Here is a 26,886-nt window from a genome sequence, read left to right as displayed (position 1 = left end):
ACTAACTTATAATACCCTGTTCCACAGTGTGCCGCAGGGTATAATTAGTGTGAATATGTTTTATGCATTTACTTACAAACAAAAAGGGTTTTTTTAATTTTTAGTATCGTTTTTAACCAAAACGCAAAACTGTCGTTATTATTTTTCATGTTTTGTTATGAAAACGAAAGGAAGAAATTCTAACAGTACTTCTTAATTTCGTCTACATATTTGCACACCAAATTTATTTATCCTTTTTCATTTTATATGAATTTGTAAACACAAAAGACGGTGAATGCAACTGTTTGAACTCCAATCTTCACACAACACCACCTTCACTCTACGAAATTTTCTTTTATAAGTGAAAAAATAATTGTCTTTTCCTGAATTTGTCGAAAAATATTTACTTATTTTTGTGAAATCGACGTGATTGGACTTGGCTACAGTTTAGTTAAAATTTTCTAAAATTAACCTAATTTTTCTAAGATCACTGTTTTTTTGAGTGTACACATTTCCAAGTAATCCGCTACGGCGGATTTTTTGAATTCAGTGTTTGAACACAAGTGTTACTAATATTTTTCGACGTAAGCGGCAAAGAGCTACATCGACGCAAACTTCGTGACATTATGTTGGCAGAGACATCTAGCGCATTAGTTTTGGAAGGACAAATCCATGTGTTAATTTTAAGGGTCTTTGAGCGCGTTGCAAATAATTTTTTCTCATTTAGCCCAATGTTAGTAATGGTTACTCCATTTGTGAGTCAAAGTGAGGGTAAAGTAAATAAAACAACAAAGGTATTTGAAAATAAAACACTCAGAAAGAGAAATGAGATTAGATACGCACAATCTACCACGTTTACCAATAGCCAATCTGTTTCTATATATTCGAAACGATTCAATTTTGATTGAAAGCTAAACCAAACGACTCTAAATTTTAAATGATAATGCGACTGAGATTCTCCCAATGCAGGGTGTTGTTCATTGAATTTGGACATCATACTTTGTATATCAAAATATACACTGTTCTACACTAATCGCACTATTACAATTAAAAAAAAAAATATTGACAACAAGTTTACACAATAACAAGGAAATTTTTCAATCAAATAAAGACATTATAACTATGAGAAGGTTTATATTCATATTGACTTATTTATTAAATTTTGGATATTACCTCTCAAATTTAATTATGACAAATTTTCCTTAATGCAAAGAAGAAAATTTTTGGTTAAAAAAAATAATCTTTTAATGAAATATTAATTAAATGCCCTGAAATACTTACATGCCCTCTAACAACCATCCAACACTTGGCCCATATTGGCCCTGAAAAAAAATCCATAGTTAAAGTATTAAACTTTTCTGTGTACACCCTCAAAAAAAAATCGCTTCTGTAACATATACTCCCAAACACATTCTGGTTCAAGCATATATATTTTCAGGATTGGTCCAAACAAAATATCGTTGGAATTATTTAAACATATAATGTTTCACCTCACACACAAAAAAATGTTTTTGATTCAATCACGAAATTAATTGATCTAACTATTTTTTTAATAGAAATGTCTTCAATCACAGAAATGATAGTATCAAAATAAAAAATTAATTGAAGGTCAATTAAAAAATTAATTGATCCAATTAAAAAATTAATACTATTAATTTTTATACCCTCCACCATAGGATGGGGGTATATTAACTTTGTCATTCCGTTTGTAACACATCGAAATATTGCTCTAAGATCCCATAAAGTATATATATTCTGGGTCGTGGTGAAATTCTGAGTCGATCTGAGCATGTCCGTCCGTCCGTCCGTCTGTTGAAATCACGCTAACTTCCGACCGAACCAAGCTATCGACTTGAAACTTGGAAAAAGTAGTTGTTATTGATGTAGGTCAGATGGTATCGCAAATGGGCCATATCGGTCCACTTTTACGTATAGCCCCCATATAAACGGACCCCAAAATTTGGCTTGCCGATACTCTAAGAGAAGCAAATTTCCTCCGATCCGGCTGAAATTTGGTACATGGTGTTAGTATATGGTCTCTAACAACCATGCAAAAATAATTATATATAGCCCCCATATAAACCGATCCCCCGATTTGGCTTTCGGAGCCTCTAAGAGAAACAAATTTCATCCGATCCGGCTAAAATTTGGTACATGGTGTTCGTATATGGTCTCTAACAACCATGCAAAAATTGGTCCACATCGGTCTATAATTATATATAGCCCCCATATAAACCGATCCCCCGATTTGGCTTTCGGAGCCTCTAAGAAAAACAAATTTCATCCGATCCGGCTGAAATTTGGTAATTATATATAGCCCCCATATAAACCGATCCCCAGATTTGACCTCCGGAGCCTCTTAGAGGAGCAAAATTCATCCGATCCGGTTGAAATTGGGTACATGGTGTAGTATATGGTCTCTAACAACCATGCAAGAATTGGTCCATATCGGTCCATAATTATATATAGCCCCCATATAAATCGATCCCCAGATTTGTCCTCCGGAGCCGCTTGGAGGAGCAAAATTCATCCGATCCGGTTGAAATTGGGTACGTGGTGTAGTATATGGTTTCTAACAACCATGCAAGAATTGGTCTATATCGGTCCATAATTATATATAGCCCCCATATAAACCGATCCCAAGATTTGACCTCCGGAGCCTCTAAGAAAAACAAATTGCATCTGATCCGGCTGAAATTTGGTACATGGTGTTGGTATATGGTCTCTAACAACCATGCAAAAATTGGTCCACATCGGTCAATAATTATATATAGCCCCCATATAAACCGATCCCCAGATTTGGCTTGCGGAGCCTCTAAGAGAAGCAAATTTCATCCGATCTGGCTGAAATTTGGGACATGGTGGTAGTATATGGTCTCTGACAACCATAAAAAAATTGGTCCACATCGGTCCATAATTATATATAGCCCCCATATAAACCGATCCCCAGATTTGACCTCCGGAGCCTCGTGGAAGAGCAAAATTCAACCGATTCGGTTGAAATTTGGTATGTGGTGTTAATATATGGCCTCAAACACCCATGCAAAAATTGGTCGAAATGGGTCCATAATTATATATAGCCCCCATATAAACCGATCCACAGATTTGACCTCCGGAGCCCCTTGGAAGAGCAAAATTCATCCGATTCGGTTGAAATTTGGTACGTGAATTTAGTACATGATATTTAACAACCATGCCAAAAGTGGTCCATATCAGTCCATAATCATATATAGCCCCCATATAAACCGATCACGAGATTTGGTTTTGGAGCCACTTGGAGGAGCAAATTTCATCCGAGTCAGTTGAAATTTGGTATATTGTGCTAGTATATGACCGTTAACAACCATGCCTACACTGAAAAAAAAAGCATGCCCTGTTCCAAAGATTTTATCTTTACTTTAAAAAATTTGGTATTGATTCCGAGCCAAAGAAGCGGAGAATACAAGTAAGGATACTTTTAAGACACAATTCTCTTTTAAATTTGGGTTTTGTGTACTTGCTTCTACACTGAAAAAACAGTGAACCCACCAGGAAAGATAACTTTCGATTAATTTTAGAAAATTTGGAACTTTTTTAGAAAATTTTAACTAAACGGTAGTACAAGCGCTGGCATCACTCCGATATGGCAAAAATAAGTAAATATTTTTCGACAAATTCAAGAAAATTTATTAGACATAACTAAATTTTTCAGTAGTTAAAGAAAATGTTGTAGTTTTAAGAGAAATCTTGGAGTTCAAAATTGCAAGAATGTCTTTAGTGACATACGAAGTTCATGATGGACACATTTTTGGTAAAATTTACAAATTTAAAGAAATAATGAACTATTTTGTAAGAAATACGAAATTAGGAAATCTTTATGCTTTATTTGTGTATAACTTTTTCCCGTTTTTTAGTTCATTTAACTAACATACGCAAACAATTATTTGACTAAAATAAACTTTTTCCAAATATAATGATTCTATGAACTAATATGAAGTTAATATGGCTTTAGTGAAATAGAGAGTTCACTTTTTTTTGAGTGTAGGAAGCAAATTTTAATTTTTCGCTTTCTTAGCTTATTTTCATATGCCATCAAAGTCCTTTAAAAACGAGTTAAGGACAACTTTATTTTCCAAATTAAGACTCGACATCCAGTTGAAATTATGCTATGTTTCAAGTAAAAAACATCTTTAAAATAAAGTTTAGAAAAACATGTCCCAAATTTGAACGATTTTTTGCTTTATAGCCAAGACGCAAAAAGGCAACAAATTTAAAGACAAATTCATTAAATTTAAAGAATTTTTCTGAATTATTAAAGTCAAGTTGACCTTAGCCCAAACATTTTTTCTTTCATGTTATGATACCCATTTTTAAGTCAAATCACTTAATTATAAGGACATTACGACTTCAGTGAAAAGATTATTGACTTTTGGACAAAGAAAAAAACTTTATATTAGAGAAATGCGTCTTCTATGCTAAGAAAAATTTGCATTCGTATTTTGAAGACATGGAATCTTTGACCTCACGACAATATTTCTTTCAGTGTAACTAGGTCCATATCGGTCTATAGTTATATATAGCCCTCAGATAAATAGATCCCCAATCACACAAAAATTGGTCTATACCAAGTTCATAATTGTATATAGCCCACATATAAGCGACCCCATATTTCAATTCTGGCTCTCTACGTACCGTGCAAATGTCCATATCGATTCGTAATTATTTGTAGACTTACCTACACATAACCTTTTTGTCTAATATATACCACGTATGGACTAACTCACAATTTAGAAAACGATGTTAAGAAGTTTTAACGTACCACAACCCAAGTAATTCGATTGTGGATGACAGTCTTTCGTAGAAGTGTCTACGCAATCCATGGTGGAGTGTACATAAGCTTCGGCCTGGCCGAACTTACGGCCGTATATACTTTTTTAATTTAATATATATGTTACCACGTATGGACTTACTTATAATTTAGAAGACGGTGTCAGTTTATTAGACTCTTATTTAATTTCTTGTCACACAACCCTGACTTACAACTTTATAGGCGATAAATAAAAATATTTGACAACGAAATTATTGTCAAACAGTGTACAATATCGTATCATATGCTATAGTTTAAATAATAAAGAAGTGAATCAAATCTAAACACAAACACCTATAAATTTTAAATATAATTCAGACGTACGCCGTCAGTTTATTAGACTCTTCTGCCGCATACGGTAGTTACGGACAATTGTTACTATCATTCACTGAGTTATTAGCGATAGATTCCGATTGGAAAAACGAACAAGAAGGGTAAAGTGACGACTATCCCAATCATGAAGTTTCTCATATTCGTTGGCTTATTCGCCGTTCTTATCGGTTATGGCTATCTAAAATTCGATGAACTGACACGTCCACTACCCCTACCAACCTTAAATACGAATAAGTATTGGGGACCAGGTGATGGTTCCAACTATAAAGAGGACAAAACTATTAAACCATTTAAATTGAAAATAAATCCAGAGGTTAGTAGAGCATTCTCTATGGTTCATTTATGTTATTAGAAAAATTAAATATGGAAAGTAGGTGGAAGGTAGAAAATTAAATATGGAAAGTAAGTGTTTGAAAACTTCAATTACAAAAAGACACGTATGCCTGTATTATATTTGGACAATATACTCAAAATATGAGAACCAGTTTTTTTCCTAATTCCTTGAAAGAAACTACAGATGTGATTTTGAAATTACATATTCGTTAATTATTTTAGTTAAATTTGAGAAAATGTATGTGGTAATTCCACCACTTGGGATATTTCGTATAATTGCATGGCATGTATTCGTACACAGAAAAAATATTACGAAAAATTTTCCAATTAAATTTTAATTTTAAAATATTAATTGATTCACAAATCAATCGCAAAAATTTGTTGTATCAATTAATATTTTGATTGGTCAATTAAATTTTTAGTTGCCATTGGTGATTGATTGATTTCAATTTTAAATTAATTGGTTCAATTAATATTTTATGTTTGGGGCATGAATGTTTCACAAAAATAATATGTGTGAGTGTAGACATATATAAAGACAGAGAAAGAGTATAGAGAAAGAAATAGAGATGGAAACCGAGAGGTTTGACGAAAGATATCAACATAACACAGCGAGAGAATCAAAAGAGAGCAATTTCTGTGAAACTGCTTGTATATTGTTTCGGAAAACAGTTTATGAGTTCATTTGTTTTAGCTATGCGCTTGGCATGTTAATAAGGCCAATAATTTGATATGCTTAAGTCTAAATATTATTTAATTTGAATATTAGAATGAGTATTCGGAGTAAAGAGAATAGACATGCGGAACCAAGAGAATAGACATTTGAAAAAAAAACAGCATGTGTTTTTGCCTTGAGAGCAGCGTTTTATGTATGTGTGTAAATCTGTTTTGTTTATCATTTTGGCATTATGTGCACAATATTTTTCTTGGTTCGTTAAAAGAAATTGGAACCTACGAATAGTAAGTCAAAATATTCAGACAAAGGAAATTAAAAAAAAAGATGGAAAATATTCAAAAATTTTAAAGGGATCTTCATAAAAAATAACGAAAGGGAACTAAAGGGTGATTCTTTTGAGGTTAGGATTTTCATGCATTAGTATTTGACAGATCACGTGGGATTTCAGACATGGTGTCAAAGAGAAAGATGCTCAGTATGCTTTGACATTTCATCATGAATAGACTTACTAACGAGCCACAACGTCGAATTTTCAGTGAATGGGCCCTAGAAAAGTTGGCAGAAAATCCGTTTTTTTATCGACAAATTTTGTTCAGCGATGAGGCTCATTTCTGGTTGAATGGCTACGTAAATAAGCAAAATTGCCGCATTTGGAGTGAAGAGCAACCAGAAGCCGTTCAAGAACTGCCCATGCATCCCGAAAAATGCACTGTTTGGTGTGGTTTGTACGCTGGTGGAATCATTGGACCGTATTTTTTCAAAGATGCTGTTGGACGCAACGTTACGGTGAATGGCGATCGCTATCGTTCGATGCTAACAAACTTTTTGTTGCCAAAAATGGAAGAACTGAACTTGGTTGACATGTGGTTTCAACAAGATGGCGCTACATGCCACACAGCTCGCGATTCTACGGCCATTTTGAGGGAAAACTTCGGAGAACAATTCATCTCAAGAAATGGACCGGTAAGTTGGCCACCAAGATCATGCGATTTGACGCCTTTAGACTATTTTTTGTGGGGCTACGTCAAGTCTAAAGTCTACAGAAATAAGCCAGCAACTATTCCAGCTTTGGAAGACAACATTTCCGAAGAAATTCGGGCTATTCCGGCCGAAATGCTCGAAAAAGTTGCCCAAAATTGGACTTTCCGAATGGACCACCTAAGACGCAGCCGCGGTCAACATTTAAATGAAATTATCTTCAAAAAGTAAATGTCATGGACCAATCTAACGTTTCAAATAAAGAACCGATGAGATTTTGCAAATTTTATGCGTTTTTTTTAAAAAAAAAATGTTATCAAGCTCTTAACAAATCACCCTTTATAAAATGAAAAAAGGAGGAAACAGTGAAAAATGAAGCAGTAAAATGTATAAAAACAAAGTTAAGTTCCTCTTTTTTAATAAGTACACCCTCAAAAAAATACGCTTCTCTAACATATGTTGCAAACATATTTTGCAGGAAGCACATATATTATTGGATACTGGCGAAACATTAATATGTTTGTTTTATGTGAACATATTATATGTTTGGAAGCATTTTGAGCCCAAAAATATTATATGCTTGGAAGAATTTTCCCCAAAGAAGATTGTGCTCATTCCCTCACATAATTTTCACTTCTACGAAATTGTTTAGTTCTTGGCACCTTTTTCTGTAATAAAGGGTGATTTGTTAAGAGCTTGATAACTTTTTAAAAAAAAAAACGCATAAAATTTGCAAAATCTCATGGGTTCTTTATTTGAAACGTTAGATTGGTCCATGACATTTACTTTTTGAAGATAATTTCATTTAAATGTTGACCGCGGCTGCGTCTTAGGTGGTCCATTCGGAAAGTCCAATTTTGGGCAACTTTTTCGAGCATTTCGGCCGGAATAGCCCGAATTTCTTCGGAAATGTTGTCTTCCAAAGCTGGAATAGTTGCTGGCTTATTTCTGTAGACTTTAGACTTGACGTAGCCCCACAAAAAATAGTCTAAAGGCGTCAAATCGCATGATCTTGGTGGCCAACTTACCGGTCCATTTCTTGAGATGAATTGTTCTCCGAAGTTTTCCCTCAAAATGGCCATAGAATCGCGAACTGTGTGGCATGTAGCGCCATCTTGTTGAAACCACATGTCAACCAAGTTCAGTTATTCCATTTTTGGCAACAAAAAGTTTGTTAGCATCGAACGATAGCGATCGCCATTCACCGTAACGTTGCGTCCAACAGCATCTTTGAAAAAATACGGTCCAATGATTCCACCAGCGTACAAACCACACCAAACAGTGCATTTTTCGGGATGCATGGGCAGTTCTTGAACGGCTTCTGGTTGCTCTTCACTCCAAATGCGGCAATTTTGCTTATTTACGTAGCCATTCAACCAGAAATGAGCCTCATCGCTGAACAAAATTTGTCGATAAAAAAACGGATTTTCTGCCAACTTTTCTAGGGCCCATTCACTGAAAATTCGACGTTGTGGCTCGTTAGTAAGTCTATTCATGATGAAATGTCAAAGCATACTGAGCATCTTTCTCTTTGACACCATGTCTGAAATCCCACGTGATCTGTCAAATACTAATGCATGAAAATCCTAACCTCAAAAGAATCACCCTTTACAAATAATGTTGAAGAAATTATTCAATTTTATATATTTTTTTTTAATTTTACCTTTCGCCTGGACGGAGAATCGAACCGAGGACCATACAGTTTATAAGCCACCACACTATCCACTGGGTTACGTAGCTGTTATAGTCACCAGTAGACAATTATCGTTATAAGTTACATTTATATAGCATAGTTTGCAGCGCCCACGAGCCCATGCAAACATAAAATTATTTAACAGAAACATACATTTATTGGCCACATGGATCAGTGGTGTCTGTCTTGCATACAAAGGGTCGTGGGTTCAATCCCTGATCCGACCGAACACCATGCAAACATAAAATTATTTAACAGAAACATACATTTATTGGCCACATGGATCAGTGATTAGCATGTCTGCCTTGCATACAAAGGGTCGTGGGTTCAATCCCTGCTCCGACCGAACACCATTTTTTTTTAATTTACACATTTATATGTATACTATATTAAATTTTTATAATGAAACTTCGAAATGTGGGTCAGTCAGAAACAGTGCTTGATATAAACGAAATGGACTGAGCTTTTGGATAAAATATTATTTTTTTATTGCAAAAATAACAATTTTGTAACAAAAAACTGTTTTTGGTATAAAAGTTTGAAATTTTGGAAGGAATTCAAAAACTCTAACAAAAGAAGAACGTCGAGTATAAACATACATAAATAATTTTATAATATACGCATAAATTTATTTTGGCGTGAACAGTTTTTTACTGGCATTTAACACCATTTTAAGTGCATTTAAAACTTATCGTGTCTTGTACTTAATTTCATTTTTACCTTTAAGGCCGGTATTACGTTGGCATTATTTTTTACTTTTACTTTTCTTTAATAATTCATTTTAAAGAAAATAAACTTTTCCAATTGTTTTAGCTGCAAAACTCGAACTTAATGCCCGCTTTTATATTTGAAGGTGTCCGTCAACTCCTCTTGGACTACTGATTAATAAAGAGGAACTAAACTTTTTTTTACACATTTTACTGTTTAAGAATATAGTTTAAGAGTATAGTGCCTTTTCGTTATTTTTAATTTCCTTTGCCTGAATATTTTGACTTACCCTCGTACGTTCCGATTTCTGTTAACGAACCAAGAAAAAAATTGTGCTCTCAAGGCGAAAACACATGCTTTTTTTCAAATGTGTATTCTCGTGGTTCCGAATTTCTAAACTCTTTACTGCGAATACTCATTCTAATATTCAATTTAAATAATATTTAGACTTAAGCATATCAAATATTTTGACCTTATCATAAAACAGTTTTCCGAAACAACATACAAGCCGTTTCACAGAAATTGCTCTCTTTTGATTCTCTCGCTGTGTTATGTTGATATCTTTCGTCAACCCTCCCGGTTTCCATCTCTATTTCTTTCTCTATACTCTCTCTCTCTCTCTCTCTGTCGCTCTCTCAAGAAAATATCACAACATATATATGTTTACTCGAAATTTTGTAAATTTATATATGCTTACATTCACACATATTATTTGTATGAAACATTTATGCCCCAAACATAATATATTCTAACATATTAACATACGTGACCCAAACATTTAGTGTTAGTTGAGGAACATTACATGTTTGCACTTAAATATATTGTGTTTAAAAATTGCGCCGAAACACATTTTGTTTATATCGGAACACATGAAAAACATATTTTTCTAACAGTGTAGTCCAAGAGGAGTTGACGGACACTTTCAAAAATAACAGCGGGCATTAAGAGTTTTGCGGCTAAAATTGCTTTTTAGCGGCAAAACTCGAATCTCTAAAAACAGAATAACGTTATAACTTTTTTGGGAAATTGTATTATAACTTGGTGGGGAATGATCCGACATCCAACAATTGAAAAAGTTTATTTTCTTTAAAATGAATTATTAAAGAAACATAAAAGTTAAAACATGGCCATTTTAGAGCGATAATGCCAACTTAATACCGGCCTTAAAGGTAAAAATGAGATTAAGTACAAAACACGATAAGTTTGAAATGCATTTAAAATGGTGTTAAATGCTACTAAAAAATTGTCCACGCCTAAAAAATGTATGTGTATATTATAAAAAATTATTTACCTATGTTTGTACTCGACTCCACGTTTTCTTTTGTTAGCGTTGTTGAATTCTTTCAAAAATTTCAAGCTTTTATACCAAAAACAGTTTTTTGTTACAAAATGCAAAATCAAGCACTTTTTTCTGACTGCAAATCTTTAATAACCCACATTTCGAAGTTTGATTATAAAACTTTCATATAGTATAAATATAAATGTGTAAATTAAAACAAAGCAAGTATATACGGCCGTAAGTTCGGCCAGGCCGAAGCTTATGTACCCTCCATCATGGATTGCGTAGAAACTTCTTCTAAACACTGCCATCCACAATCGAATTACTTAAGTTGCGGTAACGCTTGCCGATGGCAAGGTATCTTAAAACCTCGTAACACCATCTTCTAAATTGTATGTAAGTCCATACGTGGTATATATTAAATAACAAAAGATCGATTCAATACGTATATAATTCAGTTTGACAAAGTAGACATAAAATTTTGACAAAATTTTGTACAGAAATAAAATTTTAACAAAATTTTCTATAGAAATAAAGTTTGACAAAAATTTCTACAGAAATAAAATTTTAACAAAATTTTCTATAGAAATAAACTTTTGACAAAATTTTCTATAGAAATAAAATCTTGGTAGATTATTTTTGGCTCGAGTGGCAACCATGATTATGAACCGAATAAAATTTGAAAAAAATTTTCTATAGAAATAAAATTTTGACAATGATGAAAATTTTATTATGAACCGATATAGACCAATTTTTGTGTGATTGGACCAATTTTGGTATGGTTGTTAGCGACCGTATACTAACACCACGTTCCTAATTTGAACCGGATCGGATGAATTTTGCTCCTCCAAGAGGCTCCGGAGGTCAAATCTGGAGAACGTTTTATATGGGGGCTATATATAATTATCGACCGATATGGACCAATTCTGGCACGGTTGTTAGAGACCATATACCAACATCATGTACCAAATTTCAGCCTGATCGGATGAAATTTGCTTCTCTTTGAGGCTCCCCAAGCCAAATCTGGGGATCGGTTTATATGGGGGCTATATATAATTATGGACCGATGTGGATCAATTTTTGCATGATTGTTGGAGACCATATACCAACACCATGTACCAAATTTCAGCCGGATCGGATGAAATATGCTTCTCTTAGAGGCTCCACAAGCCAAATCTGGGGATCGGTTTATATGGGGGCTATATATAATTATGGACCGATATGGACCAATTTTTTCATGGTTGTTAGAGACCATATACCAACATCATGTACCAAATTTCAGCCGGATCGGATGAAATTTTCTTCTCTTTGAGGCTCCGCAAGCCAAATCTGGGGATCGGTTTATATGGGGACTATATATAATTATGGACCGATGTGGACCAATTTTTGCATGGTTGTTAGAGACCATATACCAACACCATATACCAAATTTCAGCCGGATCGGATGAAATATGCTTCTGTTAGAGGCTCCACAAGCCAAATCTGAGGGTCCCTTTATATGGGGGCTATACGTAAAAGTAGACCGATATGGCCCATTTTCAATACCATCCGACCTACATCGATAACAACTACTTGTGCCAAGTTTCAAGTCGATAGCTTGTTTCGTTCGGAAGTTAGCGTGATTTCAACAGACGGACGGACGGACGGACGGACATGCTTAGGTCGACTCAGAATTTCACCACGACCCAGAATATATATACTTTATGGGGTCTTAGAGCAATATTTCGATGTGTTACAAACGGAATGACAAAGTTAATATACCCCCATCCTATGATGGAGGGTATAAAAATTGGTGTTCAGTTCGAGAAGGGATTGAACTTACGACCCTTTGCAAGAAAGGCGGACATGCCATTACTCCACGTGGTAAACAAATATATGTTTCTGTTAAATAATGTTTTGTTTGCATTTGCTCGTGGGCGCCGCAGACTATGCTATATAAATATAACGATAATTGTCTATTGATGACCATAACAGCTACGTAGCCCAGTGGATAGTGTGTTGGCTTACACATTGTATGGTCCTCGGTTCGATTTTCCGTCCAGGCGAAAGGTAAAATTTAAAAAATAAATTATAAAATTGAATAATTTCTTCAACATTATTTGTATTTATTACAGAAAAATGTCCCAAGAACTAAAAAAATCATGGAAGTGAAAATTATGCGAGGGAATGAGCACAATCTTCTTTGAGAGAAAATTCTTCCAAACATATAATATTTTTGGGCTCAAAATGCTTCCAAACATATAATATGTTCACATAACACAAACATAATAATGTTTCGACAGTATCCAATAATATATGTGCTTCCTGCAAAATGTTTGGAATATATGTAGAGAAGCGACTTTTTTTTAGGAACCTATGAAAAACATATTTTTCTAACAGTGTGAAGTGGTATTTCCAGATACCATCACATCTCAACTACATAAAATTTGCTGGGAGCTATATAAAAGTTTGCATTTCCAGATACAAATACTTTTAATGGAAACAATTTTTTGTACTTCTACAAAAACTCTAGAAAAACGCCCTGGGATGAAACATAATGTTAGTAAAAAATATGGGAAATATGAAGCGAGAGAAATTTTAATGCAATTGTACAAAAGAGATTTATGATTTTTCAGGCGATACATATGTATTCGAGATATAGGACTATTAGAGTAATATTTACAATTTTTGCTACTCAGCAGTGGCGATTTTACAAGGATATTGCTTAGATCTCGCCAAGATATTGGTCAAGTGTGGGTTGTGATATATTATTTGGTCTAGTCGGGCGACTTGGAGCCTTATTTAAAACTCATCCGTTCTGTGGAAATTTTGGCATTGCAGTGTGTACACTGTTAGAAAAATATGTTTTTCATATGTTCCGATATAAACAAAATGTGTTTCGGGCACGATTTTAAACCACAATATATTTAAGTGCGAACATGTAATGTTCCTAAACTAACACTAAATGTTTGGGACATCTATGTTAATATGTTAGAATATATTATGTTTGGGGCATCAATGTTTCATAAAAATCATATGTGTGAATACAAACATATATAAATTTACAAATTTCGACTAAACATACATATGTTGTGATATTTTATTCAAAGCGACAGAGAGAGTATAGAGAGAAATAGAGATGGAAACCGGGAGAGTTGACGAAAGATATCAATATAACACAGCAAAAGAGTCAAAAGAGAACAATTTCTGTGAAACCGCTTGTATGTTGTTTCGGAAGACTGTTTTATGATAAGGCCAAAAATTTGATATGTTTAAGTCTAAATATTATTTAATTTGAATAAAGAGAATATACATTCTGAACCAAGAGAATAGACATTTGAAAAACAAACAGCTTATGTTTACGCCTTGAGAGCAGCATTTTATGTATGTGTGGACATGTATTTTGTTTATCATTTTGGCATTATGGGCACAATTTTTTTCTAGGTTCGTTAAAAGAAATCAGGGGTCTTCATAAAAATAACGAAAGGGCACTATACTCTTTTTAGAGTTGGGACAGTAAAATGAAATAAGGAGGAAATAGTGAAAAATTACACAGTAAAATGTAAAAAAAAACAAACTTTAGTTCCTCTTTATTAAAAAGTAGTCCACGAGGAGTTGACGGACACCATCAAATATAAAAGCGGGCATTATGTTCGAGTTTTACAGCTAAAACAATTTAAAAAGTTTATTTCCTTTAAAATGAATTATTAAAGAAAAATAAAAGGAATTTTAGAGCGATGGTGTTAAATGCTAGTAAAAAACTGTTCACTCCTAAATAAATTTATGTTTATATTATAAAATTATGTATGTATGTTTATACTCGACTCCACGTTCTTCTTTTGTTAGTTTTTGAATTCCTTCCAAATTTTAAAGTTTTGTACAAAAACAGTTTTTTATTACAAGATTGTTATTTTTGCAATAAAAAATAATATTTTATCCAAAAATCAGTCAATTTCGTTTATATCAAGCACTGTTACTGACTATAAATCTTTAATAACACACATTTCGAAGTTTCATTTAAAAAAAATTAATATAGTATAAATATAAATGTGTAAATTAAAAAAAAAAAAAAAAAAACAAAAAAAAAATGTTCGGTCGGAGCAGGGATTGAACCCACGATCCTTTGCATGCAAGGCAGACATGCTAACCACTGCTCCACGTGGCAAACAAATGTATGTTTCTGTTAAATAATGTTATGTTTGCATGGGCTCGTGGGCGCTGCAAACTATGCTATATAAATGTAACTTAAAACGATAATTATCTACTGGTGACTATAACAGCTACGTAGCCCAGTGGATAGTGTGTTGGCTTACAAACTGTATGGTCCTCGGTTCGATTCTCCGTGCAGGCGAAAGGTAAAATTTAAAAAAATTTATAAAAGTGAATAATTTCTTCAACATTATTTGTATTACAGAGAAAGGTTCCAATAACTAAAAAATTTCGTGGAAGTGAAAATTACGAGTATGTTAGGGAATGAGCACAATCGTGTTTGGGAAAAATTCTTCCAAGCATATAATATTTTTGGCTCAAAATGCTTCCAAACATATAATATGTTCACATAAAACAAACATATTAATGTTTCGGCAGTATGCAATAATATATGTGCTTCCTGCAAAATATGTTTGGAACATATGTTAAAGAAGCGATTTTTTTTGAGTAAAATCCCATTGAAAATGGGTCTAAAATATGAAACAGTCTACCATATTTCCCCAACTCTGGTGTACGTATATATAGGAGCAATATACAATCTGAACCAATTTTGACTAAATTTGACATGCATAGTTAGAATAATAATTCTGCTATCTACACGCAAAGAAAAAAACCGTTTGGAAAACGTGTACCGAAAACGTTTTTCTTTTGTTAGAGTTTTTTGAATTGCTTCGAAAATTATATACTTTTCTCACCAAATAAATTCGTTTGTTACAAAATTTTTATTTTTTCAATAAAAAAAGTTATTTTTGAACCAACAACACAGTCCATTTCGTTTATATCAAACACTGTTCTTTTCCGACTTTAGGTCTTTAATAAGACACATTTTACAGTTCATAGTAAAAATTTAATATAGTAGAATGTAATATTAAACATTTTTTCGGAATCTTCCGACCATATCTGGAATATATTAAAAGAAAAAAACTTTGGTCGAAGCAGGGATCGAACCCACAACCCTTGGCATGCAAGTCGGACGTAGCAACCACTGCTCCACGGTGCCCAACTAAATGTATTTTTTTGTTAAATAAAGTTTGTTTAATCGGCTCGTGGGCGCCGCAAGCTATGCTATATAAATATAACTTATATGGGTAATTGTCTATTGATGACAATAATGGCTACATAGCTCAGTGGATAGTGTGTTGGCTTGGGAGCCACCGTGGTGCAATGGTTAGCATGCCCGCCTTGCATACACTAGGCCATGGGATCGATTCCTGCTTCGACCGAACACCAAAAAGTTTTTCAGCGGCGGATTATCCCACCTCAGTAATGCTGGTGTCATTTCTGAGGGTTTCAAAGCTTCTCTAAGTGGTTTCACTGCAATGTGGAACGCCGTTCGGACTCGGCTATAAAAATAAGGTCCCTTATCATTGAGCTTAACATCGAATCGGGCAGCACTCAGTGATAAGAGAGAAGTACACCAATGTGGTATCACAATGGACTGAATAGTCTAAGTGAGCCTGATACTTCGGGCTGCCACCTAACCTAACCTAGTGTGTTGGCTTACAAATTGCATGGTCCGCGGTTCGATTCTCCGTCCAGGCGAAAGGTAAAAAAAATTTAAATTTATAAAATCGTATAATTTCTTCTACATTGTTTGTATTACAGAAAAAGGTGCTAAGAACTAAAAAACTTCGTGCAAGTGAGAAAGATGTTAAGGAAAATGCAATTAGCCGGAAAATTTTTTTTTGAGTTAGTCTTTATGAAATTGTTTTTACATCCTGGAAAAGAATAAACGTTTATCACAAAAAGTATATACTTTTTTTCCAAATACACTTCCTTTCAGCGAAAAGCAAATGAGAAACGAACTTTGTTTGTCTAAAATTTCGTTTGGAAGGAAAGAATTATTTTTTTGCGTGTATGCGAAATTTCACGTAAATGGGAGTATAACTGTGGCCACCTGGTCATATGAGTGCAAATCGGACGGGAGATTTATATGGGAGTCATATCTAAATCTGAACCGATTTCAACCAAATTTGCCACAATTTGAACCAAATCACGGCAAAACCCTGGATTTTGAGGCCATATAAGTTCAAATCGAACGAAATATATATATATGGGAGATATATCTAAATCTGAATCGATTTTGACATATTTGGCACATACAATAGTACCTTTAAAAGTACCGCTTGTGCAAAATTTGAAGTAAGTCAGGGCAAACAAAACTCTGGCTTTTGAGACCATATAAGTCCAAATCGGGCGAAAGATATATATGTGAGCTATATCTAAATCTGAACCGATTTTAACAAAATTTGACACACTTAACGATACTATTAAACGTACCCCTTGTGCAAAATTTGAAGCAAATCACGGAAAAGCTCTGGCTTTTGTGGCCATATAAGTTCAAACCGGACGAAAGATATATATGGGAGCTATATCTAAATTTGAACCGATTTCAATCAAATTTACAAAGCATTGGTAGAATGTCAATACTACCCTCTGTGCAAAATTTCACGAAGATCGGTAGTAAACTTTGGCCTCTGTGGTCATATGAGTCTAAATCGGACGAAAGATATATATGGGAGCTATATCTAAATCTGAACCGATTTGGCTGATATTTTGCAAGTTTTTCGAGACTCATAAAATATTTGGATATACTGAATTTGAAGAACATCGGTTGATAAACACGCTAACTACGACCACATCGGGGATAAATATATATATGGCAGCTATATCTAAATCTGAACCGATTTTTTCCAAAACCAATAGCGATTGTCCCAAGAAACGGCCCTATGCCAAGGCGGACATGCCTTTACTCCACGTGGCAAACAAATATATGTTTCTGTTAAATAATGTTTTGTTTGCATTGGCTCGTGGGCGCCGCAGACTATGCTATATAAATATAACGATAATTGTCTATTGATGACCATAACAGCTACGTAGACCAGTGGATAGTGTGTTGGCTTACACATTGTATGGTCCTCGGTTCGATTTTCCGTCCAGGCGAAAGGTAAAATTAAAAAATATATATTTAAAATTGAATAATTTCTTCAACATTATTTGTATTTATTACAGAAAAATGTCCCAAGAACTAAAAAAATCATGGAAGTGAAAATTATGTGAGGGAATGAACACAATCTTCTTTGAGAGAAAATTCTTCCAAACATATAATATTTTTGGGCTCAAAATGCTTTAAAACATATATATATATATATATATATATATATATATATATATATATATATATATATATATATATATATATATATATATATATATATATATATATATATATATATATATATATATATATATATATATATATATATATATATATATATATATATATATATATATATATATATATATATATATATATATATATATATATATATATATATATATATATATATATATATATATATATATATATATATATATATATATATATATATATATATATATATATATATATATATATATATATATATATATATATATATATATATATATATATATATATATATATATATATATATATATATATATATATATATATATATATATATATATATATATATATATAATGCTTCCATAAATATAAATCGGACGAAAGATATATATGGGAGCTATATCTAAATCTGAACCGATTTGGCTGATATTTTGCAAGTTTTTCGAGACTCATAAAATAATTGGATATACTGAATTTGAAGAACATCGGTTGATAAACACGTTAACTATGACCACATCGGGGATAAATATATATGGCAGCTATATCTAAATCTGAACCGATTTTTTCCAAAATCAATAGCGATTGTCCCAAGAAACGGCCCTATGCCAAATTTGAGGACGATCGGCCTTAAATTGCGAGCTGTACTTTGTGCACAAAATTACATATACAGACAGACGGACGGACGGACGGACAGACAGACAGAGAGACGGACATCGCTAAATCGACTCAGAACTTAATTCTAAGCCGATCGGTATACTAAAAATGGGTCTATGACCACTATTTCTTGGCGTTACATACAAATGCACAAACTTATTATACCCTGTACCATAGTAGTGGTGAAGGGTATAAAAATTGGTATTAACTTTTGCAAAAGGCTTATGATCTCTATTTGAACCTGAACCATAGGATATCGTTGACTATTTAATTCTACTGCAGTAACAAAAATTTGCGCATAAGGAATCAAACGGCATGGCTATAGTATCAACTATTAACATTTCTCGTTAAAAGTTACTAAAACTTTAATTATTTTTAAATATATGTGACACTTAATATTAGTTGCAAATGTTTTGAACAGGTGAAAACTCTTATTTTTTTTAATAATTTTATAAATGATCAGTCTTTATCGTTAGTTTCCTTAAATTTTTAAAACTGACCTAATAAGGAACAAAATTGCATTAGTTTTAATACTTTTATTTTCATTATAATTTCGGTTTATTTTCAACAGGCGGTAATCATAAAAATTTCAAAATTACTAAACTAATTTAAAAGGGTGCCAATTTTAGTTCCAAGAATTTGCGTATTGTAAATGGGCCATATTCCCATATAAACTGACCACCAGATTTGACTTCTGGAGCTTCTTGAAAGGAAAAGTTTCACCCAATTGCGTTAAAATTTTGTACGCAATGTTTGTATATGCCCTCTAACAACTACGCAAAAATTGATTCATATCGGTCCATAATTTTATATGTACTCGTAGACCCCATATAAACTCATTTCCACATTTAACTCCCGGAGCCTTGTGGAGGCCATTTCAAAAATGCCGTTTCTTAGATCTCTCCAATTTACTGACCAAACTCAGCTCCGTATTTACTTGTTTTCTTATATCAAATATTATTTCTCCAAACCCCATCCAGGTTATAACCGATTTACAACAGCAATTGAATCGAACATTAAAATTAACTGAACCTTTGGAGGGAGTGTATTTTGAATATGGATATAACACGGAGGCTATGTCGCAGGTGGTAACCTATTGGCGAGACAACTACCTGAAGAAATGGAAGCAACGTGAGATGTACCTAAATGAATTGCCCCAATTTACTACGGAAATTCAAGGGTAAGTCAAAAAGTATTTAGCTCATTTTATGTTTTGCTTAACCCTTATACTACGTTGGGTATTAGGTCGTACTTTTCATCACCGAATTTCTTACTTTTGGATTATAATTAAAAGTTCTTACTACTCAGCATGAATTCAGCATATGTTACCAATTAATGCACTGTGTGATAGAAATTGTTAATTATATTCGAACAGTAAGATATGCCGTGTTGAAAAATACGATTTGGGTCATCAAATAACCCCAACGTATTATAAGGGTTAATGGATGTTGTACCTATTGTAACCAAAATAAAGGAGTAGCTTAAAGTAAATTTTTGAAAAAGTCGCCTTTGGACGTCACGATTTTTGACTTTTTAATGAATTGTCAAAATAAAAAATTAGTCGATATTCGTCAAATCGTCTTTTGATAAAAAGTCGATTTGACTTGAGTTTCAAATACACCAATAGCCAACTGATCAATTTTAATGATAAGAAAAAATTGACTTCGACTTTTGGGCTTCAAATATTGGATCTTTGTTTTTGGCTAATATGAATCTCTTTGATAGTCGTAAGGCTTCTCAAAGGCGATATTATTTATAACGCTTGTTTCGTGTTCTCAGAATATTGGTTTTACTGATTTTTATACCCTCCATCATAGGATGGGGGTATATTAACTTTGTCATTCCGTTTGTAACACATCGAAATATTGCTCTAAGACCCCATAAAGTATATATATTCTGGGTCGTGGTGAAATTCTGAGTCGATCTAAGCATGTCCGTCCGTCCGTCTGTTGAAATCACGCTAACTTCCGAACGAAAGAAGCTATCAACTTGAAACTTGGCACAAGTAGTTGTTATCGATGTAGGTCGGATGGTATTGAAAATGGGCCATATCGGTCCACTTTTACGTATAGCCCCCATATAAAGGGACCCTCAGATTTGGCTTGTGGAGCCTCTAACAGAAGCCTATTTCATCCGATCCGGCTGAAATTTGGTATATGGTGTTGGTATATGGTCTCTAACAACCATGCAAAAATTGGTCCACATCGGTCCATAATTATATATAGCCCCCATATAAACCGATCCCCAGATTTGGCTTGCGGATCCTAAAAGAGAAGCAAATTTCATCCGATCCGGCTGAAATTTGGTACATGGTGTTGGTATATGGTCTCTAACAACCATGCAAAAATTGGTTCACATCGGTCCATAATTATATATAGCCCCCATATAAACCGATCCCCAGATTTGGCTTGCGGAGCATCAAAGAGAAGAAAATTTCATCCGATCCGGCTGAAATTCGGTACATGATGTTGGTATATGGTCTCTAACAACCATGCAAAAATTGGTCCATATCGGTCCTTAATTATATATAGACCCTATATAAACCGATCCCCAGATTTGGCTTGTGGAGCCTCTAAGAGAACCATATTTCATCCGATCCGGCTGAAATTTGGTACATGGTGTTGGTATATGGTCTCTAACAATCATGCACAAATTGGTCCACATCGGTCCATAATTATATATAGCCCTCATATAAACCGATCCCCAGATTTGGCTTGCGGAGCCTCAAAGAGAAGCAAATTTCATCCGATTCGGCTGAAATTTGGTACATGATGTTGGTATATGGTCTCTAACAACCATGCAAAAATTGGTCCACATCGGTCCATAATTATATATAGACCCCATATAAACCGATCTCCATATTTGGCTTGCGAAGCCTCAAAGAGGAGCAAATTGCATCCGATCCGTCTGAAATTTGGTACATGGTATTGGTATATGGTCTCTAACAACCTTGCAAAAATTCGTCCACATCGGTCCATTATTATATATAGCCCCATATAAAACATTCTCCAGATTTGACCTCCGGAGCCTCTTGGAGGAGCAAAATTCATCCGATCCGGTTCAAATTAGGAACGTGGTGTTAGTATATGGTCGCTAACAACCATACCAAAATTGGTCCATATCGGTTCATAATCACTAGAGCCAAAAATAATCTACCAAAATTTTATTTCTATAGAAAATTTTGTCAAAATTTTATTTCTATAGAAAATTTTGTCAACATTTTATTTCTAGAGAAAATTTTGTTAAAATTTTATTCGGTTCATAATAAAATTTTCATCATTGTCAAAATTTTATTTCTATAGAAAATTTTGTCAAAATTTTATTTCTATAGAAAATTTTGTTCAATTTTATTCGGTTCAAATTCATGGTTGCCACTCGAGCCAAAACTAATCTACCAAGATTTTATTTCTATAGAAAATTTTGTCAAAAGTTTATTTCTATAGAAAATTTTGTTAAAATTTTATTTCTGTAGAAATTTTTGTCAAAATTTTCTTTCTATAAAAAATTTTGTCAAAATTTTTATTTCTATAGAAAATTTTGTGAAAATTTTATTTCTATAGAAAATTTTGTTAAAATTTTATTTCTGTAGAAATTTTTGTCAAAATGTTCTTTCTATAGAAAATTTTTATTTCTATAGAAAATTTTGTTAAAATTTTATTTCTGTAGAAAATTTTGTCAAAATCTTATGTCTACTTTGTCAAACTGAATTATATACGTATTGGATCGATCTTTTTTGATTTAATATATACCACGTATGGACTACCTTGCAATCGGCAAGCGTTACCGCAACTTAAGTAATTCGATTGTGGATGGCAGTGTTTAGATGAAGTTCCTACGCAATCCATGATGGAGGGTACATAAGCTTCGGCCTGGCCGAACTTACGGCCGTATATACTTGTTTTTTTTTTCAATTTTTCATATACGTTAACGGATTATTCTCATACCAAAATATTGTGTAAATAATAGAAGCCAGAAACATTGAAATAAATTTTAGAGTTCGGACTCGTTATGACCTTTTAATCATTACTCTACACCTATACCTATACCTATATCCTATTAATAGCAACCCTGAAAAAATCCCTGACCAGTTCCAAAGATTTTGTCTTTTCACTATTGATTGTGGTATTGATTCCGTGCCAAAGAAACGGAGAATTGAAGCAAACATAAATTTAAAACACCACCTCAATTGAAAAGTTTATCGACTTTTGGAAAAGGAAAAAAACTTTATATATCACAGAAATGCGTCTTCTACATCCTCGAAAAAATCGTCTGTAACATTTACTCCCAAACCTATTCTGCTTCAAGCATATATATTTTCAGAATTAGTTCTTACTTACAGTTTCTAAACATTTATTTGCTTGCAGCAAAATGACTTAAACATAATTGAGTTAGAATACAAATAAGCACCTATATTTGTAAATTATTAAAAAAAATGTAAGCAGATAAATAATCATGAATGAGTACTCAGCAACCTACAGTTTTGTTGTAATTAATCTTACATAGATAAACATGTCATTCGTTATCTATCTCCATCGCCACCTTTATCTTTTTTCTACTCTCTCTCTCTCTGACTTTTCTCATCATATATATGTTTATACGCAATTTCCAAACTTAAATATATTATATTTAAGATATTATATTTAAGAAAATGTAAATGTAATTTAACATATTAACATATATGTATGTCCCAAATACATATATTATATTAGTTTATGAACATTATATGCTTGCACTTAAGAATAATGCGCTAAAAATTGAATTCCAAACATATAATTTTTACACCCAACATATGAAAAACAGACAGTTTTGTCGGTGTATGCTAAGCAAAATTCGTATTCGCCAAAACTTTGGAACTGAGTACAAAAATAACTGAGTCGAAAAATATTTAAATCAAGATTGCAAAATCTTAACACTGAATCAATATCTCAATTAAAGTCTGTATTTTATATCGAATATATCTTTCGCATTGAAATTTTCGCAGTTTCTCTCCTAAGTTAATTTATTTTAATATATACATATAATTTTACTCAATTGCTCTTTCTCATCAAAATGTTGCCAAAGTTTAACAGGAATATGTTTATTTCCATTTATATTTTGAATTATTTTAGAAAAAGTAAGTTTGAAAATGAACTGGTTTTCAACACGAAAAGCAAACGCAGTTCCACCTTCAATGTGTAGATTTTCACATGAAAAACCGTTATTAACAATATCAATACTACCAATATTTCTAGATTAAACATTCACTTCATTCATGCTAAACCAAGTGCAGAAACATTGCAAAAGAAGAAGGTCTTGCCCCTCTTATTGCTTCATGGATGGCCAGGATCGGTTCGAGAATTCTATGACTTCATTCCTATCCTTACCGAACCTGCTGAAGTAAATGAGTACGTTTTTGAAGTAGTAGCTCCATCGTTGGTCGGCTTTGGCTGGTCCGATGTAAGTATCCCAAAAATGTTTATGGTAATGACTTTATGACTAACAAATCTCTCTTTCTCTCTCTTGTAGCCTGCCCGGAAAGTAGGCTTCAATGCTGCAGAAATGGCTATTGTAATGCGTAATCTTATGTTGCGTTTGGGTTTCGAGAAATTCCTTGTACAAGGTGGAGATTGGGGTTCCATAATAGGAAGTGATTTGGCTACCATTTTTCCAGAAAATGTCATCGGTTATCATTCCAATATGTGTATCTTACAAACACCACTTGCAATAATGAAGGGAATCGTAGCCAGTTTCAAACCGGAAAAATTCCTTCCGTCGCGGTTTTTCCACGATCATCACTTCCCCCTGACCGACAAACTGCAAATGCTTTTGGAGGAAAGTGGTTATTTTCATATTCAAGCTACAAAACCCGATACTGTTGGAACTGCCCTCTTGACCAGCCCCATAGGATTGGCCTCATACTACATCGAAAAATTCCAATCGGCCATCGGTCCTGCATATAGCCAGCGATTCGATGGCATCACCAAAATCTATACCATCGATGCAGTCCTAGACAATGTAATGATCTATTATTTGTCCAATACAGCAATGACCTCTGCTCGTTTATACAAAGAGAATGTTTCAAAGGCTTATAGAGATCTGCAATTGCAGCGTGTTCCATCGCCCGTGCCCATGGGCTGTGCTCGTTTCCGTTTCGATTTACCCGCAGCTATGGATTGGCAATTGCAGGATAAATTCCCAAACTTGATTCATAGTAAATACTTCAATCAAGTTGGCCACTTTGCTGCCTTGGAAGCACCAGTAATGTTGTACATAGATTTTGCAGAATTTGTCAATAGAATTTATAAGAAAACGGATTGATCATTATATTAAAAATTATTAATGTATTTATTTGTAACATAAGTTCGTAGTGTTTTTTTCACAATGAGGCTCCCGTGCTTCGAGCTCTTAAACAAAACCCGTACTCACTGCATATATCCCCAGCAACTTTGGTTTCTATTTGACCCCAATGAATAGTAGATGTCGCAAATGCTATTTTTTCCTGCTGGATATTCCATTTCTGGCTGAAAAATAAAAATAAATGAATTGGCCAAAAGCACAAGTAAAATGTTTTGTAGAGGACCACAACATAAATCGTTGTAAAATAATTCTAAGGCAAAACTTTACAGGCTTATGTTACGACCAAATATTTTCTTAAAATTATGTTTTGTATTTATTTAACGTATTTTAAAATAAAATGTATTAGCTATCTGTTTTCTATGTGATTTTTAACAAATAATTTGTTAATGTTTTTTCATTATTGTGGAAGCTTAGGTTAGGTTAAAGTGGCAGCCCGAATTTTTTTCAGGTTCACCTATTCAGTCCATTGTGATACCACATTAAATAAAAGTACCATTTAACAGGTTGGCTGATAAGACCCCGGTCTGACACATAGATGGCGTCGCTAGTATTAAGTGCATATTATTTTTAAATAGTACCAACCTTCAAATGATTCGTGTCAAAATTTGACGTCTGTAAGTCAATTAGTTTGAGAGAGCGTCTTTTGTGAAGCACCTTTTGTTATTGTGATAAAAAATGCTGTTTTCTGAAGGGAAAAAATACGGTGGAAGCAAAAACTTGGCTTGATAATGAGTTTCCGGAAATTACCAATAATTGATTGGTAAGCCAAATTCAAGCGTGGTGAAATGAGACGGAGGACGGTGAACGCAGTGGACGCCCGAAAGAGGTGGTTACCAACGAAAACATCAAAAAAATCCACAAAATGACTTTGAATGACCGTAAAATGAAGTTGATCGAGATAGCAGAGGCCTTAAAGATATCAAAGGAACGGGTTGGTCATATCATTCATCAATATTTGGATATGCGGAAGCTCTGTGCAAACTGGGTGCCGCGCGAGCTCACATTTCACCAAAAACAAGGTGTTGATGATTCTGAGCGGTGTTTGCAGCTGTTAACTCGTAATACACCCGAGTTTTTCCGTCGATATGTAACAATGGATGAAACATGGCTCCATCACTACACTCCTGAGTCCAATCGGCAGTCGGCTGAGTGGACAGCGACCGGTGAACCGTCTCCGAAGCGTGGAAAGACTCAAAGACTCTGTTTTTTTGGGATGCGCATGGAATAAATTTTATCGATTATCTTGAGAAGGGAAAAACCATCAACAGTGACTATTATATGGCGTTATTGGAGCGTTTGAAGGTCGAAATCGCGGCAAAACGGCCCCATATGAAGAAGAAAAAAGTGTTTTTCCACCAAGACAACGCACCGTGCCACAAGTCATTGAGAACGATAGCAAAAATTCATGAAGTGGGCTTCGAATTGCTTCCCCACCCACCGTATTCTCTAGATCTGGCCCCTAGCGACTTTTTCTTGTTCTCAGACCTCAAAAGGATGCTCGCAGGGAAAAAATTTGGCTGCAATGAAGAGGTGATCGCCGAAACTAAGGCCTATTTTGAGGCAAAACCGAAGGAGTACTACCAAAATGGTATCATAAAATTGGAAGGTCGTTCTAATCGTTGTATCGCTCTTGAAGGGAACTATGTTGAATAATAAAAACTAATTTTGACAAAAAAATGTGTTTTTCTTTGTTAGACCGGGGACTTATCAGCCA

At 33.8% G+C, this 26,886-nt stretch overlaps 1 protein-coding gene across 1 annotated transcript; it reads left to right on the top strand.

Moving 5' to 3' along the window:
- Positions 1-5,161: 5,161 nt before the first annotated feature.
- LOC142239004 (juvenile hormone epoxide hydrolase 1-like) lies at positions 5,162-25,551 on the top strand. The gene is made up of 4 exons (XM_075310771.1): positions 5,162-5,471; positions 19,817-20,016; positions 24,068-24,272; positions 24,342-25,551. The coding sequence occupies exons 1-4, from the start codon at positions 5,283-5,285 to the stop codon at positions 25,131-25,133; spliced, it is 1,386 nt and encodes a 461-aa protein (XP_075166886.1). The 5' UTR covers positions 5,162-5,282; the 3' UTR covers positions 25,134-25,551.
- The last annotated feature ends 1,335 nt before the right edge of the window (positions 25,552-26,886 follow it).

The sequence above is a fragment of the Haematobia irritans genome, chromosome 5 (assembly GCF_050003625.1).
Source record: "Haematobia irritans isolate KBUSLIRL chromosome 5, ASM5000362v1, whole genome shotgun sequence".
Lineage (NCBI taxonomy): Eukaryota > Metazoa > Arthropoda > Insecta > Diptera > Muscidae > Haematobia > Haematobia irritans.
The sequence above is the reverse complement of the archived record's forward strand: the minus strand, read 5'-3'. Positions and strand labels throughout refer to the sequence as shown.

Bases quoted from the DNA above. Each gene is read 5' to 3' on its own strand.
- LOC142239004 (XM_075310771.1), top strand. From the start codon at position 5,283: ATGAAGTTTCTCATATTCGTTGGCTTATTCGCCGTTCTTATCGGTTAT. The intron at 5,472-19,816 runs GTTAGTAGAGCA...AACCCCATCCAG, and splicing joins AATTGAAAATAAATCCAGAG to GTTATAACCGATTTACAACA. The intron at 24,273-24,341 runs GTAAGTATCCCA...TCTCTCTTGTAG, and splicing joins TCGGCTTTGGCTGGTCCGAT to CCTGCCCGGAAAGTAGGCTT.